At 47.1% G+C, this 24053-nt stretch overlaps 1 protein-coding gene across 2 annotated transcripts in view; it reads right to left on the bottom strand.

Annotated features, from left to right (window-relative positions):
* The window catches only part of FBXO42 (F-box protein 42), a 44545-nt gene extending 20559 nt beyond the window's left edge, over positions 1-23986 (bottom strand). Inside the window, exons 1-4 of one of the 2 annotated variants that reach the window (XM_080359012.1) lie at positions 23833-23986; positions 9988-10254; positions 7659-7775; positions 914-1048 (exon numbers count right to left, since the gene is read on the bottom strand). In XM_080359012.1, coding sequence (XP_080215138.1) covers positions 914-1048; positions 7659-7775; positions 9988-10237 — 502 coding nt within the window. In that variant the 5' untranslated portion in view covers positions 10238-10254; positions 23833-23986. Of the gene's footprint in view, positions 1-913; positions 1049-7658; positions 7776-8554; positions 8654-9987; positions 10255-23832 lie in introns of those variants that run through there. The other variant, XM_080359011.1, reaches the window with a different exon arrangement.
* Between the last annotated feature and the right edge of the window lie 67 nt (positions 23987-24053).

Raw genomic sequence — 24053 nt, 5'->3', positions numbered from 1 at the left:
CATGCATCTCTAGACTGTGGTTTGGTTTTTAATGCCATTTTAAGCCCACAACTGCTTAATTCTCACCTGTAGGTATCATACACTGTGTGTGCGGGCGCAAAAATAAAATAGATAAAGGTTTGCACAGACTGGTATCCAACGAGCAGTCACCAAGCACCAAGTTACGTGTTAACACTTCAAAGTGACATCTGAGCCATTCCCAGATAACACCAGTACGCAAAAACATCCAGATTTTGGAGGACTTTGTGTAAGGAAAAAGCATCGGACAAGCAAATAAGACTTCAAAACAAAATAACCGAGTAATTCACAATATTTAGAGCACGTGGAGGAGGGTCAGAGGGTGCCTGGATCCAAGCAGATAAGTCAGCAAGGAGCGCTTGGTGGGTGCTGAGCTTTTCTTCATCCCACTCTTCATTACATGTTAAAAGCTTTAGCTGGAAAAGCTAATTGAATATCGACGCCCCTCCAAGAGCTTCCCCCAGTGTTATTTTGGTCCAATTCAGAAACATAAGGAAAACAAGCGTGCAGTGGGTGACATTTGGAGCCCGAAAACCAGTGTGGGAAAGGATTTTGCAGCGTTTTCCTGCCCCGCTCGCGGGCCGCAGGAATGTACCTGTTTTCCCACGCTCGCACGGGCACGTCTGCTCCACTCCTCAAAATACCTCCAGTGGCAGCTACTAAAGTTATGAAAAACAATAAAAATCTCAGCGCTGGGACAATGATTCTTATCAACACACGTTGTCGGAGGCGCAGGTGTCACTCGTCCTGTGTGGACGTTTTGCGGCAAAAAACCAAATGGATATAAACTGAAAAATGGTCGGATAATGATAAAACACGGGGGAAATATAGAATCAGACCAGCCAGCCCCCGGGATGAGGTAAATTTGGATAAAGTGCCACGTGGCGCCTCTCACCCGATGCCAGGGGCCGGATCCACTCCTTGCTGTTCAGGTCCAGTCTCCAGAGGTCGTTGAAGGCGGCGTTGCAGCTGCTCTGTGTGCAGCCGCCGAACACGTACATCGACTGGTTGGCGTCGTAGTAACACGCACCTGGGAATAAAAAACAACGCACGGATGAGCTGATTCTCCGACCTTCACATTTTTGGGTGGAAAAAAGAGATTATTTTATTTTCTTTTGGATGGGGAAAAAAAGTAAACGGGCAGCTCCAACTTCAATAAAACCACAGGCCGGCTTAGGAGTGTCCCTGGAAAGCTCCAGCAAGAACCTTGTGAGGTGATGATCCCCTCAAGCAGAGCTGCTCCTGAAAGCGCAAAGAAAGCTGCCTTAGGAGCCTGCAGTTAATTAGATCAGCTACAATTAATGCACTCAGCACGCTTACCTTCTCTAAGCTAGTTTATGTGGTTTATAGATTGAGGAATTAAGAGTAAGAAACTGGCCTGTGTACCTAGACCTAGTCGCTTATTCTATTTTTTTACTGTATAATATTCTATTTTTATAATATTCTATTATATAGTAATCTATCATTCTGTTTTTCCAAACCAGACAGTATTTCAGTGTATTTCATCACAGAAAAGCACCACTGATGCTCAGGCGACCATTCCCTTTGCTCCGTATGGGAAAGGATTAGGGATGGGGAATGAGGGAACACAGTACTTGACAACCCTTCAAAGATACCCAGGGATATAAAGAGCTTTTGGACCCAAACTCAGCAGCAAAAAACCAAGGAAGCAAATGTCTGTATGTGGTAGTTGGTGTCCTGTGGTACCCAGGCATCTCTGACAAGAAATAAATATGTGAGAGCAGAGAGGACTCGCTCAGCTCATTCCCCTTGGAGGATGAGCAAATGTGTCCAGACAGTGAAACCCCTGCAATTACAGAGAGGATTTCCCAATGTCTGCATTTCCTTCCCCAAACACAACCTGCTGATTTTGCACGACGACCCCTCGCCTTTCGTCTTCTTGGCATCTCCTCCACATCTTGCCTAACTCAGGAGAAGCAGGACGAGCACCTGATGGTGACGCTGGAAGAGCGAGTTCACCCTTCAAACTCACGCCGGTTCCTAAATTTGCAAGCGGGGATGGAGGAGAGAAGGCAACTTCAGCTCCTGCGCTGATCTGGGTGATGAGGCAGGAAGGACAAGCTTGTTTCTGAAGCCTCAATCTGCACATCAGGGTGTTGCTCTGTTTGTTGTTGCATCTCTCGGGACATATTTAAAGGTCTCCCATATCACCAAATCCCACTTAGCACCAGCACTCGGCTGCCTGAATCCCGCTCCAAAGCGTAACATGTCTCTGTAAAGCCCAGTTTCACGCACCAATGTCCTCAAAAATAGCCAGAAAAATCTAACATCAACCCACCCAACCGCAGCAACTCCTCCACCATTTATTATCAAGTTTAAGCGGGGGGGGGGGGGGGAAACCACGGTAAATCATTCCCAAGGGCACATATGCTTGCACGCAGTGGAAAGCCACAATGTTTTATGCTCTGGGAACACTGAGGGTACCAGCCAGGGCTCGGAGGGAGCAGAAGTCGTCACCCCCGCGTTGACAAGCCATATATTGCCCCGAAGGAAAAGTCAAAGTTCAGGCGGCCAAGCCCACGGCGTGGGGCGGCATCTGGCCCTGGGTCCAAGACAGAGGTGAGAAGCTCTTGGGATTCTGCAGCAGCTTCTCCAGGTTGAGGACCACACAGTGTCATTAACAACCAGCGCAAGGGCTTTGGTAAAAAGCCCCGATATTTAGTCTGTGTCGAAGCAAAAGCAGAGGGAGATGCGTGGCAGGGTGTAACTGCACCATTCCATCCCTCTCTCTCCATCACACGTTGCACTCGGCTGTTCATCAGTTAAAAAATATAAGAATAGATTCAGATGAGCTGACCTGACATGGGACTGCCCTGGAGCTTGTACTGATGTAAAGGCTTTTTTCTTTTTCAAACCACAGCAAGAAGGAAAATGAAACTAAAGAAGCAGCGTCCGGGATGAAGGGTTGATAACCTGCTTTTGGTAGCAAGAGGAAACAATTCGGAGCAAGAGAAATTGGCGCTTCCAGCTTTGCTCTGCACCAGCACATGTGTGTCCCTGGTTTCCAGTGATCCAGCCCCGCAGCTGTAATTTTACAGCTGAAGGAACGTATTTCCAGCATGAAAGAGCTTTTTATAGGCAGCCCACCCGTAGGTACACCAGCGATATCCATCTCGCCACTCTGAATGAATCGCAACCGGCACACTGGAGCGCTGCAGACAATACCCCGTGCTCAGTGGGGGACATGGTGATGCCCGGTGGCCTTTGCCGAGGGTCCTGTTGTCTGACCTGGGGCTTGTCATGCAGATTAGCTATTGAAAAGGCAGCAGCCCCCCTGCCCTTGGCTTTTAGGGACAAGTCCAGGGTATTTTACTAAGCACACAGCAGGAAAAGGGAGCTGGGGACACGGGATGTGAGACCACCCAGCTCTGCCCCCGTGTGCAGCCACACGACGTCCTTACGTGTGACTGAAACCTCTTCATCTCGACCCAGGTCTTGCCAAATTAATATACACCTACACAGCACCTCCGGAGCTCTGTCTGGGGTGGAGGATTTATAGAGAGTGGTGTGGGGGATCTACCTGGGATGGGATCGAGGAAGAAATAACGATTAAGAGCATTTTTAGAGCTTTACCTACTCCTTAAGATTCAACTCTACACCATTTTTACACATTAAGATCCCCCGTAGGCTGCAATGTCACCTGCACCTGGGAAGGTACCAGTCAGAGCTTTGCACCCTAAGTGTAGAATTATAGAATCATTTCGGTTGGAAAAGCCCCTCAAGATCATCGAGTCCAACCGTTCCCCACCCCTGGCACTGCCCCGTGTCCTGAGAACCTCATGTCCGTCTGTCCAGCCCTCCAGGGATGGTGACTCCAGCACTGCCCTGGGCAGCCTGTTCAATGCCCCACAGCCCTTTGGGGAAGAAATTGTTCCCACATCCAACCTCACCCTCCCCTGGCGCAACTTGAGGCCGTTTCCTCTGCTCCTGGCGCTTGTTCCTGGGGAGCAGAGCCCGACCCCCCTGGCTCCAAGCTCCTTTCAGGCAGTTGTGCAATTAAAACCCTGTGCAAAGCAACGCTGTGGTTTTTCTACTTTAACCTTTCTCAAAAGGTTTAGTTGCCTTCAACATCTAATCCCTACCTAACCCATAGCAGGTTTAGAGCCTCCTGCCTCCTCCCCAGGCCAAACCCTTGGCAAGCACCGCGTTCACACAACCCCACAGCTCATTTATTATTTTTGAGGGGAGGTGGCCGCATTCCTCTCCTCTATTTGGATTTAAAACAAAAACCCCAGGCCAGCCAGCCAGGCACCGTGATGTCCCCATGCCATGGATTTTAATCCTAGACCAAAATAATTTCAACTGCATTTTCCTGCTTCTCCACAAACCGTTTTAAGCTTCTGAAGCTGAGGAAGACGGATCAATTTGGGTAAAATATTAGGGAAAAAGTGTACAAGTGGAAATTCAAGTTTATATCAGCCTTGCAACAGTGTAGAATAAATCGAGGAGGAGGGTGTGAGTCTTTGGTGCCTTTAGCTCCTTTTTGGGTGGAAAACAGTGCATGGATTTAAAACAAACAGAACAAAACAACCCCAGACTAAAGTCCTGATAAAATTCAGGTTCAGTATTGCAGAGATGGAATATCTTTGGAACTGGAAATGATGAAAATAAATGTTTCTGAAGCTTGGAGACACTGACACCCCCGTGGAGCGCACAGCCAGCTTGTTTGGAACACAGCCCCGCTTCCCCTCCGCGCTGCATGACAAAGCACCAGAGACTGCCACGAGTCACCGAGAGGAAGATCCCCTGGGAAGGGAAAACCGAACGCAAACCGCGTGCCCTTCGCAATAATTAAGGGGCATTGACTTTTGAAACTGCAAGCGCATCAAATAAAGTGACCTGTCCAAGTTCAAAGGTCGGAAAAAGGGGGAATAAAAGTCAATTTGGCTATTGAAATCCCTCGGGGGGTGGGTTTTGGGGTAACCTCTCCGCACCCAGCGCCACTGACTACACCACATGTTGTGGCACGATCAAAATGCACCAGACCCCAGAAAGCCCAACTTTGGGGTAAGAAAAACCTCACATTTATTCTCTAAAATACTATTTTCCTGCGTCTTGCAGCGCGGGGACTCAGCGCAGCCAAACGGCAGCGATATCTTGAGCAAAGTTGGGTAATTTGAAGAGCCGGAGCTCTAATAAAAAAGCAGCCCGTCCTGTAAAACAAACAACATTCCAGCTTTTACCTCTCCCTCGCCTCTCAGGGTAAACCCACCAAATTGCTTTAATTACTCATCACGCTGGAGCCGCGTTCCCCAGACTGCACGGAAAAAATAATAATCACTATTTAAACTTAGTCACTCTTCCATCAAAGGATCGATATTCCTGGCACAACGGTCGCATTCCTGCGCCTTCTGCCATCGCTTTCCGATTGCGGCCGGTTATTTAACCACATGAGTCATCACAATGCTATGAGATTCGTAGCTTCGTACGTTAGGGCTTAAAAAAGCATTAGATGACTGCAAATATTATACCTGGTGCTCAGCTCTAAAACCTCCGCATGGAGTTTTTCCCCCGGCAAACTCGTAGGTTTAGATCTAAAAATTAGAAGTGGCATATTCGATATTTTATGATGTTCTGCAGCTTTGGTCAAATCAGTTCGAAAACCTCCAGCTCATCCATAAAGTTCATTATCAGTCATATGATCAAAGGCTTTGCCAAATGCTCCCTCCCCATGAGATAACAATAACTTCCATTAATTATTCCTTATCGAACTGTTTTCCCAATACTCCCTCAGAACTGGTAGGTGATGTGGTGACCTCCAATGATTTAAAATCCTCTCGCTTGTCCTTTTATGCTCCTTGTGAGCATTTCTGGGATATTTCTAATAAATCTCATACCATTTCTTTGATGCCGGTTACCGTCATCTCTTGACTTCAAACGACTCGTGCTTGGTAGATGACGTCTTCATAGAAAACCTGGCAAATCACTCACTTTTTAACTAAAAAAGGGGATTGTGAGTCCTCCCTCGCTCCCTCCTGCTCTTACTTCACCCAGCTCACCACATCTTAGAATTTCAGGTCACAGCTTTACAGATTCCATTTGAATTTTTTGCTTTTGATGAGCTGTAGCTTGGGTTTAACACCCGAATCTACCCACAAACACTTTGTTGTAGGGAAAGCAGATACCGCAGATCTGGAGAAATCACTTTAAGTCGGCAAACAAGTTAATCCAGATCAGCTTTCTGTGCATAAAGTGCAATAATAACGCTTCTGTAGCAACCGAGGGCTGATGGGAGCCAAGGCACTGTCAAATAGGAGGTTAATACAGATTACACGCTCCGAGGGCAATGGCTTTAGTAAAACAACGAATTTTGGATTGAGGAAGCCCCCTTGGGCAGCACAATAAATTCAAGAGCAGGCAGCGAGTCCCTGGTGCGATATTTCGGCTGTTTTCAGGTAATTTCCAGCTAGCTGGTTGCAAAAAGGCTGCAAAAATTGCGGGGAAAAATCCATGTAAATCATTGATAAGCACTTCACTAACACACCTACTTCAAAACGAGCTGCGAACAGTGGTGCCTTTTTGATTTTTTAGGAGGACAAGGGAATCTTTGAAGAGCACGATGACTTTGCCAGAGCTTCCCGCAGCGGCTCCTGGACTTGTCTTGGCAGGAGCCTGTGCATCGGTTGCTTCATGAATTATTACTCGGGAACGATGCAAAGTGGATGCTCTTGGGATCGCACGGCTCGCCCCCTGTTTATTTACCTTCAGAAACAACCGAAATTCACTTCCTGGCAGAGCCACCACTTCACCGAGGGCTCAGACCCAGCAAAAAAGCCACAAGGACTGAATTTCTGTCATATTTGAGCACGGCGCCGGGCTGAGGCCGCTCCATGCTGTTGAAGCGCAAATAACACGTTTTATTTAAGTGTCTTTCCCTCAACGGGAACATTTTTGCTGTTCTCTTCAGAAACTTGGAAGCAGGGCAAAAATTCACCCACAGGTTAAGCAGCATTGTCGACTGAATCGCTACTTCTATCAGCAAATATGCTTCTCTAAATGCTTCTCACGTGCAGCTCTGTGTTTTATTTTGAAGACGTGCTCGGCCTCCTCATGACTGTATGTCTCCCATACGAAGATGACGTGCTGTGAAAGCAGCCAGCGTACGTCCCTGAGCGTGCAAACTCATCAGCTTTGATGCTAACGACTCGAGTCTAGCGGCTAAGTGAGGTTTTAGCAAAGGGGACACAAAGCTCAGATTAGATGAGGAACTGCGGAAAGGCACCTGTGCGTAAGATTTGCAAAACCAGAACACAAAAATCCTACCCAAGCTCCGATTCATTAACATTCCCAAGGAGCAAGGAGCCAATAACCACCACGAGCTGCTACCGAATCACTATTTTAGTGCAAAGCGCTTGGTTTAGCAGAATCACGTTTAACACCGATCGGCCGCAGCGATGGGGATGCGTGATGCTGCTCAATCCCAAGAGACGCAGCGTAAACCCCTCGTTTGGAGGTTCTCAATGCTCCTCGATCCCAAGCGACGCAGCATAAACCCCTCATCTGGAGGTTCTCAATGCTCCTCAATCCCAAGCGACGCAGTGTAAACCCCTCGTTTGCAGGTTCCCGTTGCAAATCGGAGCTGGAAAGGGGCGATCGGAGCTTTTCCGGCAGGTACTTACTGTGCGAGAAGCGCTGCGTGATGGGGGTGCCGGGGTAGGGGTACGTGCGACTCTCCCACTGGATGTTTCCTTCTTGCACCGCTTTGATAAAGCCGTGATAACACTGATGGGCCACACCTAGGGGAAAAAATAAACCAAAAACCACGATGTCAGCAAAATTTGGGGCATGTCGCGAACAAACTGCGTGCACAGCAGCCTGACAGCAATTATAATGTATTTAGATTAGAAATATTCAGGTGGAGATTCAGAGGATTAAAGAGAATAAAGAACGTGGACTGCGCAAATCGGCAACGTTCGCTGAACTGATTCGCTGCATTTCCGATATCCATTGGCTCTGGCTTGGTAAAGCAAAGCTTTAGTGAAAGATAAGCGCGAGTGATGCCTTTGCAAAGCTGCTTTTCAGCCTCCTCTGCTGTCCTCTCATTGCACTCCCAAAGGAGCCGCTGCCCTTCCTTTAATGGACCTTAGAGGGTAAATAATGAGCAATAATGAATTTTTAAGAGCTCAGGAGCCTAAAATAAACACGAGAGGAGACACTGGTGATCAAAGTCAGTGTGGTTTAGGTGAAAATATTCCTCCTTAGCCGTGCGAGGGACAGGATCTGGCGGACAACAGAGCAGGGCAGTCACAGCACTGTGATTAATTCTCCGTACGGACAACACGTGTCTGCGTTTGTGGCGAGAGGGGCCAGAGATGGCTCCGGGAGGTAAAAAGAAAGGGTCTGGTGAAGATTTACAACTGTGGATGCTCAGTGGCATCCGCTACGCTATGGGGATGCCACAACCTGCCAAGATTTTTTCCTGAGGATTTGCCTATTGAAAACCCCATGCCAGGAAGACCTCCAGCAAGAAATCAAATCACACTTTGGGATAGAAAGCAGGAAGGTTTTATTTTACTCTATTTTTAAATGAAGCCCGGGGTCCTCAAGCAGCTGGTCCCCGAGAAGCACGCGGGAAATGTAACCCGAACTATAGGATTTCGTAGCAGATGCATCCTGACAAACAGGAAAAATCAGCCAGAAGAAAACAAATCAAGCGTTTACCTCAAGTGACCTCTCTGCTTTGTGGCAAGTTGGCGATTACACTCCCTTTTATTTTGCTATAATTGCTGCAAAAATGGCACGGAGCACCATTGAGACTCGGACAACTCGGGCTCCTCATCCCTCCCCTCCAGGGATGTTTCCCACAGTTTTTGGGGTGAATCATCAGGCGCTCCCTCGCTCCAGCTGCATCCTTTGCGTCTCTTAAGGACACTCCAGGAACAAGTATGCATGAGAAAGTGCAGCCGAGTGGTGACTCAAGGGCTGCGGACGCTTGAAAACCCTTTAAAACAGGGGTGCGGGCTGGTGCTGACCCAAAATTATGCAAAAAATGAGTGATTTTGTGCAACGCTCGCCGTGTTTTCTTTCACCTGGGCAAGGCAGAAAATGCCTGGAATCCGAGTGATGCTTTCACATGTGCAGAGAAGTCCACAAATGAGACATCACACCACACACCTGCCACAGGCGTTTCTCATCCGACACCCGCTCGGTGTTTTCCATAAGGAAAAAGTTACCCCCGCGCCTCGTTTCCTACAGATTTAACTGTGGTCTCCTCCCAAACTGCGGGTTTTTTAATGATGCTCGTAATCAAAACGCGGGTCCCCAACAGAAACCATCCAATGTGTTAAAAAAATACCAAAGCAGAGAGTTTTGCTTGTATCCTCATCCAAATTTTACCTATTTAGTTGTTGTATCATCTATATTTAGCATTAAAATATCCCCATGAGCCTTCAGAATTAACGTTGCACGGAGGCAAAGTATCTGTATCTCAGGGCTACTCTTTCAGGAAGTCTGAATACGTAGATCTCTATTAATGTAGATTTTATATACCACTTATCTCCAGCAGAGCTGTAAGAACCAGGCATGGGTTTGTTGCCAGCCAAAAGCGTAAGCTTCAGGAACGTTAATTACCGAGCAAGATGCAAACGAAGCGCAATTAGAGCCGCATCAGACACGGGATGCCGGTGTCTGTGTGGTGGAAACGCGAATACAAGGTCAACAGCACACAGGGAGCGTTCAAAAGCAACGTGAGCAGCTCTGTCATGGGGGTTTTGGGGTTTCACTCTTTTATACTTCAAAAAAAGCAGAGTGGCTTAATTCTGCGTCGTTAGGAGCAATGCCTTGAGCAGAGGAAGTGACCTGAGGGCTGTAGTTATTTTTCTGGCATTCTACAAATATCAAATTTCTGAGTATGATGGGAAAACAGCAGGTGAGGCTAAACCAAAGCTGGGATACAAATCTGCATTCCCACAATTAAAACACAAGTACTCTAATGACAGCTGTTTGTACCTTTGATTAGTCGATACCACTGTTTGCAGACAAGGGCGGCGGTTTTGTGCTCCTGATAGGGCGAAAGGAAGGAGAGGATATATTCCAAAACCTCTTCTGGCAGCTCCAACATCGATCTGTTGTGCCTGGTCTCCTCGAGCTCCAGCTCGGCGTGCGGCTCATCGTCTTGCTCCATCGTCCCTTCCACCGCGGTGTCTTCTGGATCCACGGCCATGAAACCATCATCTTCGCTGTCCGAGGAGCTGGCCATGGCATTCCACTTCACAGCTTCACCGAGCAGGGGAAAAAACAGACAACAATAAGGTCACAAAGGAAATTAAAAGCATCGGAAAATGCCCCTGCATCGAGCTCTGCCCCAAAGTGCGAGTTGAGGATGTGGTTTGCACAAAGCTTTGATTTGAAGGATGCCGCACGCAATTTCGGAACGAGGCGTCCTCCATCAGCGCAACGTTTGCCCAGAATGTTCCTTCACCTCTCGCAGCCCTACAATTGCCTACGGGTGGTAGCAGAGAAAGGAAAATAATCAACCCGCCGGAGGAATTCCAGCCCTTCCAACAGGAGAAGCTGTCACGGCGCTGCGCTGGTGGTTGCGGCTGGTTTGTGGTGATGGGGAAAGGGATCCCCACCGGATCGAGAGCAATCCAAGGCGAGCCGGGATGGGAGCGACAGCTTTGCAGCCCCTCCTCCCCTGCGAAACCAGTTTGGCCAGCGGGTCTGCTTTACCCCAAGCAACTTCTCAACCAAAAATCCCTGTCCCGTTCTCCCTTAACACCTCCTTTTTAAAAACAAAAAATTAAATATTTGCACACAAGGCGAGGAAAGAAACAACCCCCACAGGATTTACTGCCGATGAAAGGCTGGAATAGCGAATATTCTATCTCCAGCTATTCAGAACATCTTAAGTGGAAGGTAACATACTGATGACAGGAATATATCATGCAATAAATCCATCTTAACAAGTGGCTGTGTCCGGTTGGGCCAGCTGGCACGGCCTGCAGTTAAACCCATGCCCATCGCTGCAAAACAAATCCCTGGATTCTATTTTCCAGGAAGCAGCCGACCTGTTTCGGGGACCGTCGTGGTATTTTTTCCCCTCCAACATCACTGGGTGAAGAACAAGGGAAGCGACTGTTCCATGATTATACCTGCACCGATAGCTCAAGCCAAAATAACTCACCAGGATGAGACGAGACACGGCTTTTTGTCCAAAATATATAAGTTAAATACAACCATGTCGGTCACAAACTATAGTAACTTATTTTTACCGAGCTTAGTATCGCAGAAAAAACACCTGGAAGGAATTGAAGGGAATAAATGAAACTGTGATAAGCTCCCAGCAATGCAAACTCTGCCATCTTTCCCAGCTAAACACAGGCTGTTCCCATCCTGAGAGCCATGGGAATAGCGGAGACGCGGAGCAGAAAATCTTGCCATGACAACTAATTCATGCTCAGAAAAATGACGTTCGACAGCATTACTCTTTGCTTTTGTCAGGTTCCCCGACGAAGCAGCTTCAGAAAATCCATGGGGCTGTCAATCTCGGGTGGAAAACACATGAAAATGAGAGTTATCAGCCTAACAGATGCTCAGCACGTTTTCCCCCGTGTCAGAAATCCTTCTCAGAGTCAATGTTGTGACAGGGGAAGGCTGAAACCCAAACACTTCGATGCCAGCAAACTGCATTACGCAGCAGATAACTTGCAAATTCCCCCAGATTAAGAGCTGTACTAAAGAAAATACTTAAAAGCCAGAAGGTTGGGTCTTTTCCAGGCAAAAGCACCTATGGTTGTGAAGTGGATGTGCTGATTTCCACCTCAACGTGGAAAGGCTCCTGAATTCCAGCCTCAGGACATGGTTTTGCTGGAGGGTCAGTCCCCTTCTCGCAGTTTGGGAAAACAGAGCGGTTTCACACCCTAAAAACGTGCTGGCAAATCAAACCGAAGCGCGTTTCATTTCCAAGCGGCTCAGGTACACGGGGACGCCCGCGGGTGACAACGCCGACCATACGCCTCGGCTCGACGGGTTCGCACGGGGCATCTCTTGTGGTTTGAAGGGTTAGAAGCCAAGATCATGCGTGTTTCTCAACAGCTTTTATTTACCCTTTAAATCGTGGCCAAAACCTGCTGGAGGAATCCAGCTGAGAAGCGCAGGAGGGAACGCCTGGCTAGCAAAGGTTTTTGGTTGAGTTTTCAATTATTAAATTCTCATTTTGATTCTTTGGAGCAGGCTTGGGGAGTAACACAACACAGCAGGTTAATCCCAGGCACAAAACAGCTTTAGGGTTAGAAAAACATCTTTAAGACCTATTGTAAAAAGGCAGGAGGAGCAGGGAAACCCCCTCCCAACAGCACGTGGGGGAGGCGAAGCTGCGCTGAGTGTCGTCTGGTCTCACTTGGTAATATTATATTCAAACGCATCTACTTTGCTAGATCCTCATTTTCTAAACATTTGAGCTCAAGAAAGTTTTCACACCCACGCTATGTTATTTTTCTAAAGGAAAATAAGCCCAGCGAGAAACTCGACTCCCAAAAGGCAAGTTGCTGTCAAAATAACCCTTCAAGCTTGACCTGCTATGGACGCAGACTCTGCCCTTATGGCACAGGAATAACCACCCCTGGATGGCAAAACAGCCAAAGCACCAGCCTATAACCCTGCTCCGACATCAAGAAAGGAACAATAAACCCAGGGAGTCGGTGACAAGAGAGCTAAAGCATCCCAGCCAGCTCCTATTACCCATTATTCAGCAGATGCAAGGGAGAAAAATCCCATTGCGGTGTTTTTACTCATTATCTGACAAGCAGAATGGAGCGTTTCAGTCCCGTTTGCATTGGGGGGGGATGCAGAAGGTGCTTTCTCACTCATCCTGGCTCTCCAGGCGCTCTCTGCTTGCACCGAGCTGGGTGTCAGTGCACACACAGGCTAAATGAGAGCTCAAAAAGCTGCAGTAAAGGGATTTAAGCAGTTGTATCTATTCCAAAAGTAGGTGTAATTCAATTAACTCACTAGGACGGATCAAGGAGTCCCTTTTCTGACCCTTTTCTGCTCAGACACGTCGCTGCGAAGGCCAACACGAGCCCCTCAAAGCACCACCTTATATTTTACAGCATCCTGCTCTCGAAGAATCGCTTTTATATTCCGGCAGCAGGAACGTTTCACAGCATTCAGAAATGAGCCCGAAGCACCGGTGAGGGGGAATCGCTGCTTAAAATAAAACACAAAGCAACGCTCGAAGGGCAATGGAAACAGAGCTCTGCCGATCAAATCTGCATCTCTGCCAGCTGGCGGAACATTTGATAACTCCTTTCTGAGCGCTTCAATCTTCCCCTTCACCCCTCCCAAAATTATTTGAGAACCGGCTATTTATCCTGCATAAGTTAATTACTCGCTGCAGCGGAACAAACGGATGAAAAATGTTAAATGCAGAAAAACGCCATCAGGTTTAAGGACTTCTTGAATCCCGGTAGCGACGCTGGACGCTGATCCTGCAAAATGCCTCTGGATATAAGACTTTCCTACCTGCAGGTACCTTTCCTGGTCGCACGGAGCCCAATTCATCGGTGGTTCCCATCCCGAGTTCCCTGTTCTTCTCAGCTGTGTTAAGTGCTTGAATTCACAGGCTTTAGGACTTGGCTTTTTCTTTTCTTATGAAAAAACTAAAGTCAACAGTTTTTAGGTGAAAAAAAAAAGCCTGGAGGGAAAGTTCTTGAATGAAAATAAGAGGTCGTGTAATAGTCCTGAGTCAGAGCGCGTTAGTCATAAGGGAATGCTCGTTTTCGCACGCCGCAAAAAACCCTCTCGCCGAACATAATTGTTAAAGTGATGTTCTCACCCAGGGAAAGAAATAGAATTTAAAACAAAATGCTAAAGGTGTATAAAAGGTCCCAGTCCTGGTCGGTTGTTTGGGCTGGAAGGAGAAGGGGACTCCGCAGAACAAAGTTCTCTGTATTTGGAAGGATTATTTTGCAGCTGTGCCATCAAGGACTTAGGGGCAGCTTCCCCCTCTCTAATTCATTTTCCCTCCTACTAGTTGCCCTGCAAAAGCCCTGAGCCCTTTTCTAGCGATATAAGAGGGAAAATAAAGCATTATTTCCTAAGTAGAAGCACTTTATTTTGTAAAAATAAGGGAGTGAGAGGTCTGATGGAGCCATGGGATTCAGGATCCATGCTGCGGAATAAGATGCTCCCAGCCCTCCAAACTGCCCCATTTGAAAGATCAGCTGTTCGATGAGTCCGACAATGGCGGGAAAAAGCAGATTTTAGTCAAAAAGTAAGAAAACAAAGGCTGCGGGAAGCGGAAGGATGAGCAATATCCCGTTTGTGCTGCCGTCGAGCACCGTGCCCATCGAACGGGTGAGACCTCGGCGACACCTGCACCGCGTTGTGCTTCTTATCCCGACAAAACAGGCGATTCCGAGTTCTTTGAAGCGCAGCTTTTCCCTTCGGCTGCCTCTCCATAGGAAATTGCAGAGGTTTTTAATTTCACCCATGAAAAGAAGAGTTGCCCGTATTCCAACCACAAGTTTGAAAATCCAAACAGAAAACTTCCAGTCTGACCTCCCTGCCACGTGTTTCAAGTGTTAAACTGGTAATTGTTACATAGATTTCAGAGAGAAACTCAAAATTACATGAGTGTATTTTACAGTGCCACGTAACATATAATAAAACAGCACGGTTACGACTGAATTTTAATTGGTATTATTGTAATAAAAAGGTTTAGTTACCAGAAATCCCTCACAGCCCAATAATGAGTTGACCCTCAGCTCTTCCATATTCCTGCTCATTTTTTATTCTAATCTTTCAATAAAAATCCCTAAAGTACTAATATAATGTTGTTCAGCAAGATTTATCGCACAAACAGCACAGCAACCTGAAACTAAATTCTGCTTATCTATCTTCCCACAAAAGCACTGAAAATAAGAAAACCAGAGCTTTATTCTGGATTTATTGTCTATTTATTGAGTTTAGTGATGCCACGCTTCAGGTGTACGCTGCAAAACCCGGCATTTGGACTTCCTAATGGAATAAACGGGATGAAAACCTCAGAATCGGCCTAAAAGCTTCATAAAATATTAACAAATCAATAATCAAACAATGAAGGCACCGCATAACCCTGTGTCCTGGGTTTGTTATAAACCAAGTTTCTCTCTTAGTGAATTTGCCTGTCAGCTAAAGCTTCATATTAGCTGCATTTTCCTGGAGAACCGGATCCATGTTTTGGTAACATAGCAATGGAATGTGAGGTTATTGATAAGCATGGTGACCAAAAAAGTGACCAACTGAGTATAACATCCCATTCACATGATACTTCATATAAAGTGGGAGATCACGAGGATCTCGTCCCTTTTCCTTATGGCGACATTAGGAGAGGACCTTGCGAGTTGTCCCTGCAAACTGAGGCCAGTGACAGACTGAATCCAGCTCCACTTGGCTGCAGAGTCCAGTCCAGGACTTCGGGTGCCAGCTCTGCAGTTGCTGGGACTTTCAAGATTGGTTTTGTATAGTTTGTATTATTTTCTCTATTTTATCAGTAGCATTAGTAAAACATTTTCAACTTTTCCAACTCTCCTCTCTCAGTCCTTTCCCTTCCGATCGCCTGTCCTGAATGGTGAGAGGGGCTGAAGAGGGAAACAGGGGGAGAGGGGGTTAACAATACACCTGCCAGGGTTTTATTGTCACCCCGCAATCCAAACCCTCGACACCCTGCAGAACGTTGCTAAACAAGCCAAGATCCCCCAAACCTCCCAAATGAATCTGTAAGAAATGGGATTTAGTGACTTCCCAGTTTCATTTAACCGGATTATTACCCTTAAATGAGTTTAAGTTGTCTAAAACCTTTTGAAATCTGGCACTTACAGCACAGAAGCAGCTGTTGTTTTACTTATTTAGGTACTTCTTGAGCTCCCATGTGTGCTGGTGGCCAACAAACCCCAAATTTAACCATGCTGGGCGTTAAATAAATGTATTCTCTGATTCAAAAGCTGATCTGATGGGCTGGGCATCATGTGGCAACATATTATTTGGGTTTCCCTGAGCAAAATTCCAGCTTCCACGCACACGTTTCCAACTTTGCAACCTCAGTAATCGCTTTGAAATGAAGCCAAAAGTTAATAAGTCTGAAAAACCAACCCCTAGCTGGGGTTCTCAAAGTGCATAAAGGTCATTTTGGTAACTCAGATCCAAATTTTGCCTCTTTGGAAAACTGTTCTGCTCGGGTGCAGGAATCAGCTGGACCGTACATAGGTTTGCTCTTAAAATATATCCCTTCTATTGAAATCACCCTAAATGTTGTAGGGCTGTCAATAAACGGGATTTGGGGCTCACAAACTCCCTCTACCGGCTCCCTGCAAGCTGTTAATTACAATTATTCTTGCCTGAGCTTCTTCTAGCAAAAGCAATAATTATGATTCATTTTGAAAGGAAGGCGGAACTGCATGCTGGCCAGAAAACAAGAACGATCCCTAAACAAGCAAATACAGGGCTTTGAGATATCAAAAATAGAGGATTTGATGGGAAGATGTGCAGATGCTTCTGTTATACGCTACAAACAGCTTGCACAGCGGCTTTCTGGATCAAATGTGATTTTCAGTACCTACTCAAACCTCCTCAGGATGATTTATCCACAAGAACCCCTGTTTGATAACCATCTTGGGGATAATTATCACCTCTCTCCTTCATTATGGAAGCACAGTAGGTCTGGAGCTCGTGGCAGCACTTGGAAAGGTGCAGTTAAATACATTATTTTGAGGAAAGTGTATAAAAGCGACACAGCGCTCCTTAGTTTCCACTGATGTCTCTTAAACCACTCAAAGCCGCTAAAATCGGTTAATGTGTAGATAAGTTTCAGGCAAACGAAAGCAAATTTACAGCTGAACTGCGAGGAAAACACGCACTACTGATCTAAAAACCAGCCCGGGATGTCTGGATGAAAAATAAAGTGGAAAACAGCAATACAGAAACATAATTTCTAGATTTACATTTCCATACGGCCCAATGTTCAATGTTCAAACAACCCAGAAAACCTGCTCAGGCAAAATAATGAACCAGAAATATCTTAGAAAAGGGTTGGCTAACAAAACTCGGAGCTACCTCAATGCAATCAAATCCACCTACTCCAGCAAAACAGGCAGCGAAATAGCATTTCCTACCCCTGTGTCGTTGCTGGTCCAGCCTGCGCTGTCTGCTGCGATCAGACTGGGGCCGTTGGACCTTGTTCCTCCACAGATTTGGAGTTTTCCTGATTTCTACGACATCTTTCTTCTTCCTTTTGCATCCCATGAAACTTTACAGAATCATAGAATGTCCTGAGTTGGAAGGACCAAAGATCATCGACTCCAACTCCCATCCGTGCACATGACAACCTCAAACTTGGGGGAACGCGGGATCTTTGAGATATTGATCCTTTCATTGAAAGGGGTAACGGCATCAGGAATTGGTGTGAGAGGGAAAGCAAACTGCATAAGCCTTGTTTCCAAAAAAATAACCCTGGTAAAAGCCCATTGAAAGACAGATACACACACCATTCCACGGAACCTCCTTTAGAAACTACCCACATTTCGATAAATAATCAGCGTTAACACCCACGCCGCAGCGCTGGCCATGTAATTCAGGTACTATTTCGTTGAGCAGCAGGACAACCAGATTAAAATTTCCAACACAATCGCAAAACTAAGGCTTAATGATTCGCTGCGGAAAAGAACCACCAAGTTTTAGCGCTCGGGAAAATTAAGTTAAGCAAACACTAAGTCAAGGTCAGGGTTTACCAGAGGGACAGGCGCTCACATTTAAGCCTCTGGTTCCCTCCATGATGCTGTCTTTGCTTTAGCACACACACAATGGAGGAGAGATGGGGAAGAACGTAATGTTTGCAACAGAACAACGTTATTTTGCAGTTGAGATTCACAAAGTGCAAGAAATAAGTCCTGAGCAACCCTGAGATGTTTCATGTGAAGTGAAGAAGAGCTCAAGGGTACTGACTTTCAGGCCATAAAGAGAAGGATGCGCTGGAAAAAGCCATTTATTGGTGTAGGCTCGGTAGCCAAAGTTGAATTTCAATCGATATCCTCAGCTTTTAGACAGATTGCTGACTCGCAGCAGCGTGCTGATGCAATGTTTTTATCTTTGTTAGCAAGCAGGGTACCGAGATATCTCATACCACCTTGACATGGACATTATCAGCGGATCAGCGCTGCAAACGATGCTGTTCTCCTGATCTTAACCTCCAGCAGATGAACCGCTCAGCTGTAACGTGTATCGTGCGTCTAACGCGATAAAATGCGGGTTTGCCATGTCCACTCGTCTCATTGCGTCGAATAAACTTGTGTGCCACCTTCAAAATAACTGGTGTAATTCCCAGTGCAAAACCCGCCAACACCAGAGTTAACCGTTGCGCAAATACTGCCCAGGGTTGGATTGCACCAAAAAGAATTTAAAGGTACATCTGTTTGTTAAACGGCGACTGCAACAATGGTGGAAGAAAAAAAAGGAGGTTTTATTGATATATACACACCTGGCTGGAAAATCCTCTGGCCACGTAGCACGTACCTGCCCAGCACAACCTTAAACGCCTTCACATGACAAAAGTGCAGCATCGCTTGGATCCTAAGTGCCACAGTAGTAATTAACCCTATTTTATAGGTAAAGGATCAATAATTAACCCTATTTTATAGGTAAAGGAACAATAGCACCAAGAAAGCGAGGTCAGGCAAGCCCTCAACAACACTGGGATGACAATACCACAAGTTTTTGGGTCCCCTGATCTGCGCTGAAGAAACAAGGCCACAGTTCAGATGGATACGCAGACAGTGCCAAGAGCTCTGCTTTATTTTTGATGGGCAAGTTGGAAACGAAGATGTGCTAATCGAAAAGTGAAAGGGTGACGGAAAAGAGGACGATTTCTGAAAAGCAAGGACAGATTAAATGCAATTCCACTTAAATTTCACAAGAGCTGGAGTTTGAGCCACTCAACAGGCTGGATGAGGATTTGCTGCTGGTTCCACACATTTTGAGAATGCATTTTCCTTTTGATAGGGTATTTTATTGCCCAGCTAATCAAAAAGGCAACGCACTGAGAAGGAAAGGCGGCGCAACTTGGGGATGTGTCACTGCTGAGAAAGGCGAGGATTATCTTTCTGTCTTATATGCCATATATCAAGTCTAGTTGTTTAAGCGAGGCTTAAAAATATTAGGTATTAAAGACTAAAAGACAAAAAAATATAAGGCAAATCCACACGATGTTAATAAACAAATAAAAATTCAGGAAAATTGTGCTAATTTCAAATTCATCCCTACCTCTTACTGAAAACCTCAGCTTCCTGAGATCTCCATTTGTTAACACCCCAAATGAGAGCACTCCTGCCACCCCAATGGGGGCAAATGGGGCAAAACAGGTATTAGCATATATTATGAAACCTGGGGATGTCACAGCATCCAAGAATCATGTTTGGAGTGGGATGAAGTGTTTGGTTTTCTCGTTTAAGGTGTTTTGGGCAGCTCTGGGTATCAGCGAAAGGGTCCGATATCAGTGATAAGAAAAAGCAGAGATGCACTGAAAACGTTGGGGTTTTTTGAGAGTTGTGCTTTTTTATCAGGCTTAGTACCCCATACACACTTCCCTGAAAGCTCAGCAAGAGATAATGGCACCAAAGGGATTCGTGATCCTTCGGTAAAGCACAAATAAATCACTTGTATCATCAGAGGCTCTCCGGTGTGATAAAAACCCAGCCATAATGATTAATACATAACAGATTTCCCAATATAAAAGGCTGCGGGATGGATGGTTTCTTCCCACAGTCACTCTGACTCCACAGCAAGATTTTTACATTCGTGAGCTGCTTTTTATCCAGAAAACCCCCCAAATCACTCAGCAAACGAGAAATGATCTTTTGCCCACCAAAATGTGCCACTCGCAGACATACCATACAGTCAGTCATGGCACAAGCAATCATTTCTGCAGCTTCACGGCGAGCTTATGTCACAAAATCTGGATTTTGCTGAGGTTATAATGTATTTTTGGCAGCGATTTGCAGCATTCAGCAACAGCCCATTGCTTTTACACCCCTGGTATGAAGCGGCAGGACACACCTCAGCATCATCCCTTCATAACCAGCTCAAATTAAAGCAGATTTTAACCAAAAACGACTCACTGTGGGGACCCGGGGTGTCCTTAAACACACCTCAAAGCACTGATGGGGCCGTCACGGCTGATCTGAGGTTTGCCAAGACCAGCATTCCCGCAGCACATCAATATTAACCTAACGAGAAGCCCCAAATATATTCAAGTAGCTCTACCAACTAACCTGAAACCTTCAAAAACCAGCATTATGCCAAAGTTTGCAGAGACACAGAACAAAATAAGCCAGACGAGGGTTTCAAAGTCAGTCTGAAGCAGATGAAGAGACACAGCATCTCCAAATCACAAATCACTGTTGCCTGAAATGCATTAAGTAGAGGGGAAACAAACATTTTAAATCTCAGACAGGTGTTTAGCTAGTAAAGATACATATTTTTTAAATTGCTGTAGAAATGGGGAAGCAAATCCAGTCCACAGCACAGTCCCAATGTGAATTAATCAAAGCTCTAGAACACTTCTAGCTCTGGAAATAGCTCCTGAAGGCAAGAGCCACATTTTCTGCATCTTGCTCAAGTCAAGGCACAATTTTTGACATGTAAGTGTCACTCCCCTCTCCTTTCATCTAAGACACAAGAAAGAGATTTAACCTGAATTTCTGAACTACATCAAAAAGCTGCATTAGGCATTAAGGGCAGCGCAGCCCAGGTATCTCGATGCATCTCTTGGGGATGCCACCAGCTGCAGTTGGTCTCACTCGGGTCAGAAATTCACCCTGAAAGGAGTTCTTACCTGCAGAAAAGCACATTATCAGAGCCAAAGTCCTCTTTTCACAGCCTTTTATCTCAATCTGGACCAAACCCGAGCCGAGCTCTGGCTCTAACACCTTTTACAAGCCCTCGCACGCGACGCCGCATTTCAAAATCCAAGGGCTCGGAGGCTTATTTACATTCAATATTCAGAAAATTTGCGAGGGCAAAGCCTGAATCAATGTTTTACAACAAAACCTGCTGTGACTACACACACGGGGGAAAAAATCACTTCCCTGGGAGGCGCAGCTCTGTTTACACAGAGAGTGGGAAGCGTCTTCCAGCAGCACCCGCTCACATCCTGGGGAAGCGGCTGGAATTGGCAGCGGGTGAAGCAGCCCAAACCAAACGCCTCTTTCCAAGCCCCGAAAACAGACTTTTACAACTCAGTCATGTGCTGGGAACGCATGGGGAACAGATCATCCCAGTCCTCCCACTCCACAAGTACAGCTGGTGTCGCTCCTCCTGCTAAACGTGAAGATTATGTACATTAAATATGCTGAGAATAAGGACAAGACAGTCAAGCGCATCCCTGCAATCCTTGGATCAAATAACTCCCTCCAGAAAGTGCCTGATGCAGCAGCTCGTAATTAACACCGGCGGCTTGAAATCCCCAAGTCAAAGGTAACACACGTTCAACAGCAGCAATAAACCATCCCGATCTTTATACTGAGCATAGGCAGGACAATAACACTTGTTTTGCAGGTGAGATTTCTTCTAGGGCTTCTCCATCAATCAAACCCCCCCCAAAAAATTGAGTCCCAGAGTCTGTAGAAAACTCAAAATTTAAAATCACACCTACTGCCTTTAAAAGTCCACGAGAGTAAAAGAACACAGGTTTGTAAAGCAGCGCAATAATAAAACCGTCGGGTGTCTTTCAAACCCAAGTGCTTCATTTGCCACGGTGAACAAAACAACCCCAAAAAGATCTGTTTGGGCGGAGTCACCCACTGGTGAAAATACCAGGTAACACAGCAGGAAAATCACACACAAACATCTTCGCTATGCGAAAACAACCGCTGGATGAGATTCTGATGCTTCTAGAAGCACGCAGGGACAAAAACCCAGGTGAAGCGATTGAACCCGATGCACTAACAACCACATTTTCTCTTTTTACAACAGAGGGATGATCCTGCCCTGGAAATAGCCCAGAATCCTACTCCTTTCTGTCCTAATTCTGACACCGGGGAAACACCGACCCCAAGGGACACAACCTAAGGGAAAACCACCGGTATTTGGCCTTTCTCTGGCATCAGCGTGAGGAAAAGGAAGGAGAGACGGTGATGGGAACGCACAGGGCGACGGAAATGAGGAAATTACGAGTCCCTCTTAACTCTCGAATTAACCTCCAGCTCAGAGATTCGGCTCCCAAGCCTGGGCTGCGGCCGCTGCGTCGCGATACAAAGCGGTTCGTTAGGACATTGCAGCATTGTCGCCAATTTGAGGCTTCAGGAGGCCATTTGCCACCGATTCAGGCATTGGGCTCCTTCACTATCAAAGGGTGGGGAGGGTAAATACATCGTTACACCCAGGTTACAAATTTAGGTCAGCAGCACCTCAAATGTCATTTATTTTAATTCATGTCCCCTTCAGTAAAGGGGAAGATCTGCAGCTTGTGACCTGCAGCACAAGCCATCAGTGATTTACGTGATTTTTAAAGCAAACGACACCCCCGGTGAGCAACCGGGTTATCCCCACGTAACGAACCGACCCACCATACCGCAGACAAGCGTTTCGCTTTGCACGACTTCTCTTTTGTTCTTCCTCCAAGCATCCATCAGAGTTCAGGTTATGAAAAGCGACACGCCAAGGCTCTATTCCTGCACTCACAGCTCCTAAGAAACACCCTACCCGATTTGAAAGCCCAAAACGGGCTGGAAATGAGACACTTCACTGCTCAAAGCCAGAGGTTTGGGCAGCATCTCGCAGGCAGCGTGAGATAATCCTCCCGAGCCGGAGCCCCTGCAGTGTCTGCTCAGCCCAGCCCCGTCGTGACAAAAAAATAATCACAAATAAAGCCATTATCAATCCACCGACATGAGACTAGCAGCAAAGACAATGGGGGGTAACACCCCAAACCCTGTTGGGCTAATAAATACCATGCTTGCTACCACACCTGATTTAATACGCTTTCAGAACCAAAACAAATATATGTACACACGTATACGGCGAGCAGCACGCGAGGAGCGGCTGCGGATGCGAGTCGAGATGTGGATTCACACAGAGTTATCTGGCGAACAACCCGAGACGGAGCCTCACCTTTGTTTTTATATGTATGAGACACGAGCCTTTGGGGCACCCACAGCCCCCTCCCAGCCAGCAGCACCCGCCCCAACATTGATTTTTTTGGGGGGGAAACTGAGGGTTTCTTGGGGGGAAACCTGGGTTTTTTGGGGCGGGGGACCTGGGGGTTTTGAGAAGGGGGAACTTGCTTTTTTGGGGGATAGCAACCTGGGGGTTTTTGGGGGGAGAATCTGAGGTTTGGGGGGCGGAGGAACCTGGGATATTTTGGGGGGAAACTTGGTTTTTTTGCGGGGAAATCCTGGCTTTTTTGGGGGGAATCTTGGCGGTTTTTTGGGGGGAAACCTTAGCTTTATTTGGGGGCACCTGTTTTTTTTGGGGGGACAGGGTTTGTCCACCTCGGCACTGAGGAAGATTCTGGGGCTGCCTTCACCTTGTCCCCCCCGGGGCCTTTCCCCCTCACAGGGACGAGCAGCCCTCGGGGGGATACAACACCCCGAGGGCTCTGCCCTCAAAAGAGACCCCCAAAAAAGAGATACGGGGAGAAAAGAGCGACTCCGCCCCACCCTCGGGCACCCAAACGGGGGGGTCCCCTTCAGGCGAGGCCTGTCCCGCCCTGAGGGGCCTGAGGGGCCGGGCCCGCCGCCGCCGCCCCGCTCCCCCGGGAAGGGCCGCTGCCCACCCGCTGCTCCCACCCGTCCCCGTCCCCGGCACCACGAGGCCGCTCACCTGGCGCCGGAGCGCGGCCGCCGCGGCTGGGCCGAGCCCTCAGGGCTGCGGGTACCGGGGCCGCCGCGTCGCCCGGGTGACGGCCCCAACCGGCGCCGCCATCTTCCCTCCCCGCCGCCGCCGCTCCGGAGAGCACACTGCGCAGGCGCCGGCCGGCCCCCGCGTCACATGATCACGGAGAAGGGCGGGGAGATGAAGGTCACGTGGCAACGCGCGCCATG

Source organism: Nesoenas mayeri (genome assembly GCF_963082525.1).
Source record: "Nesoenas mayeri genome assembly, chromosome: 24".
NCBI lineage: Eukaryota > Metazoa > Chordata > Aves > Columbiformes > Columbidae > Nesoenas > Nesoenas mayeri.
Note: the sequence above shows the minus strand (reverse complement) of the source record. Positions and strands in the feature narration are given on the sequence as shown.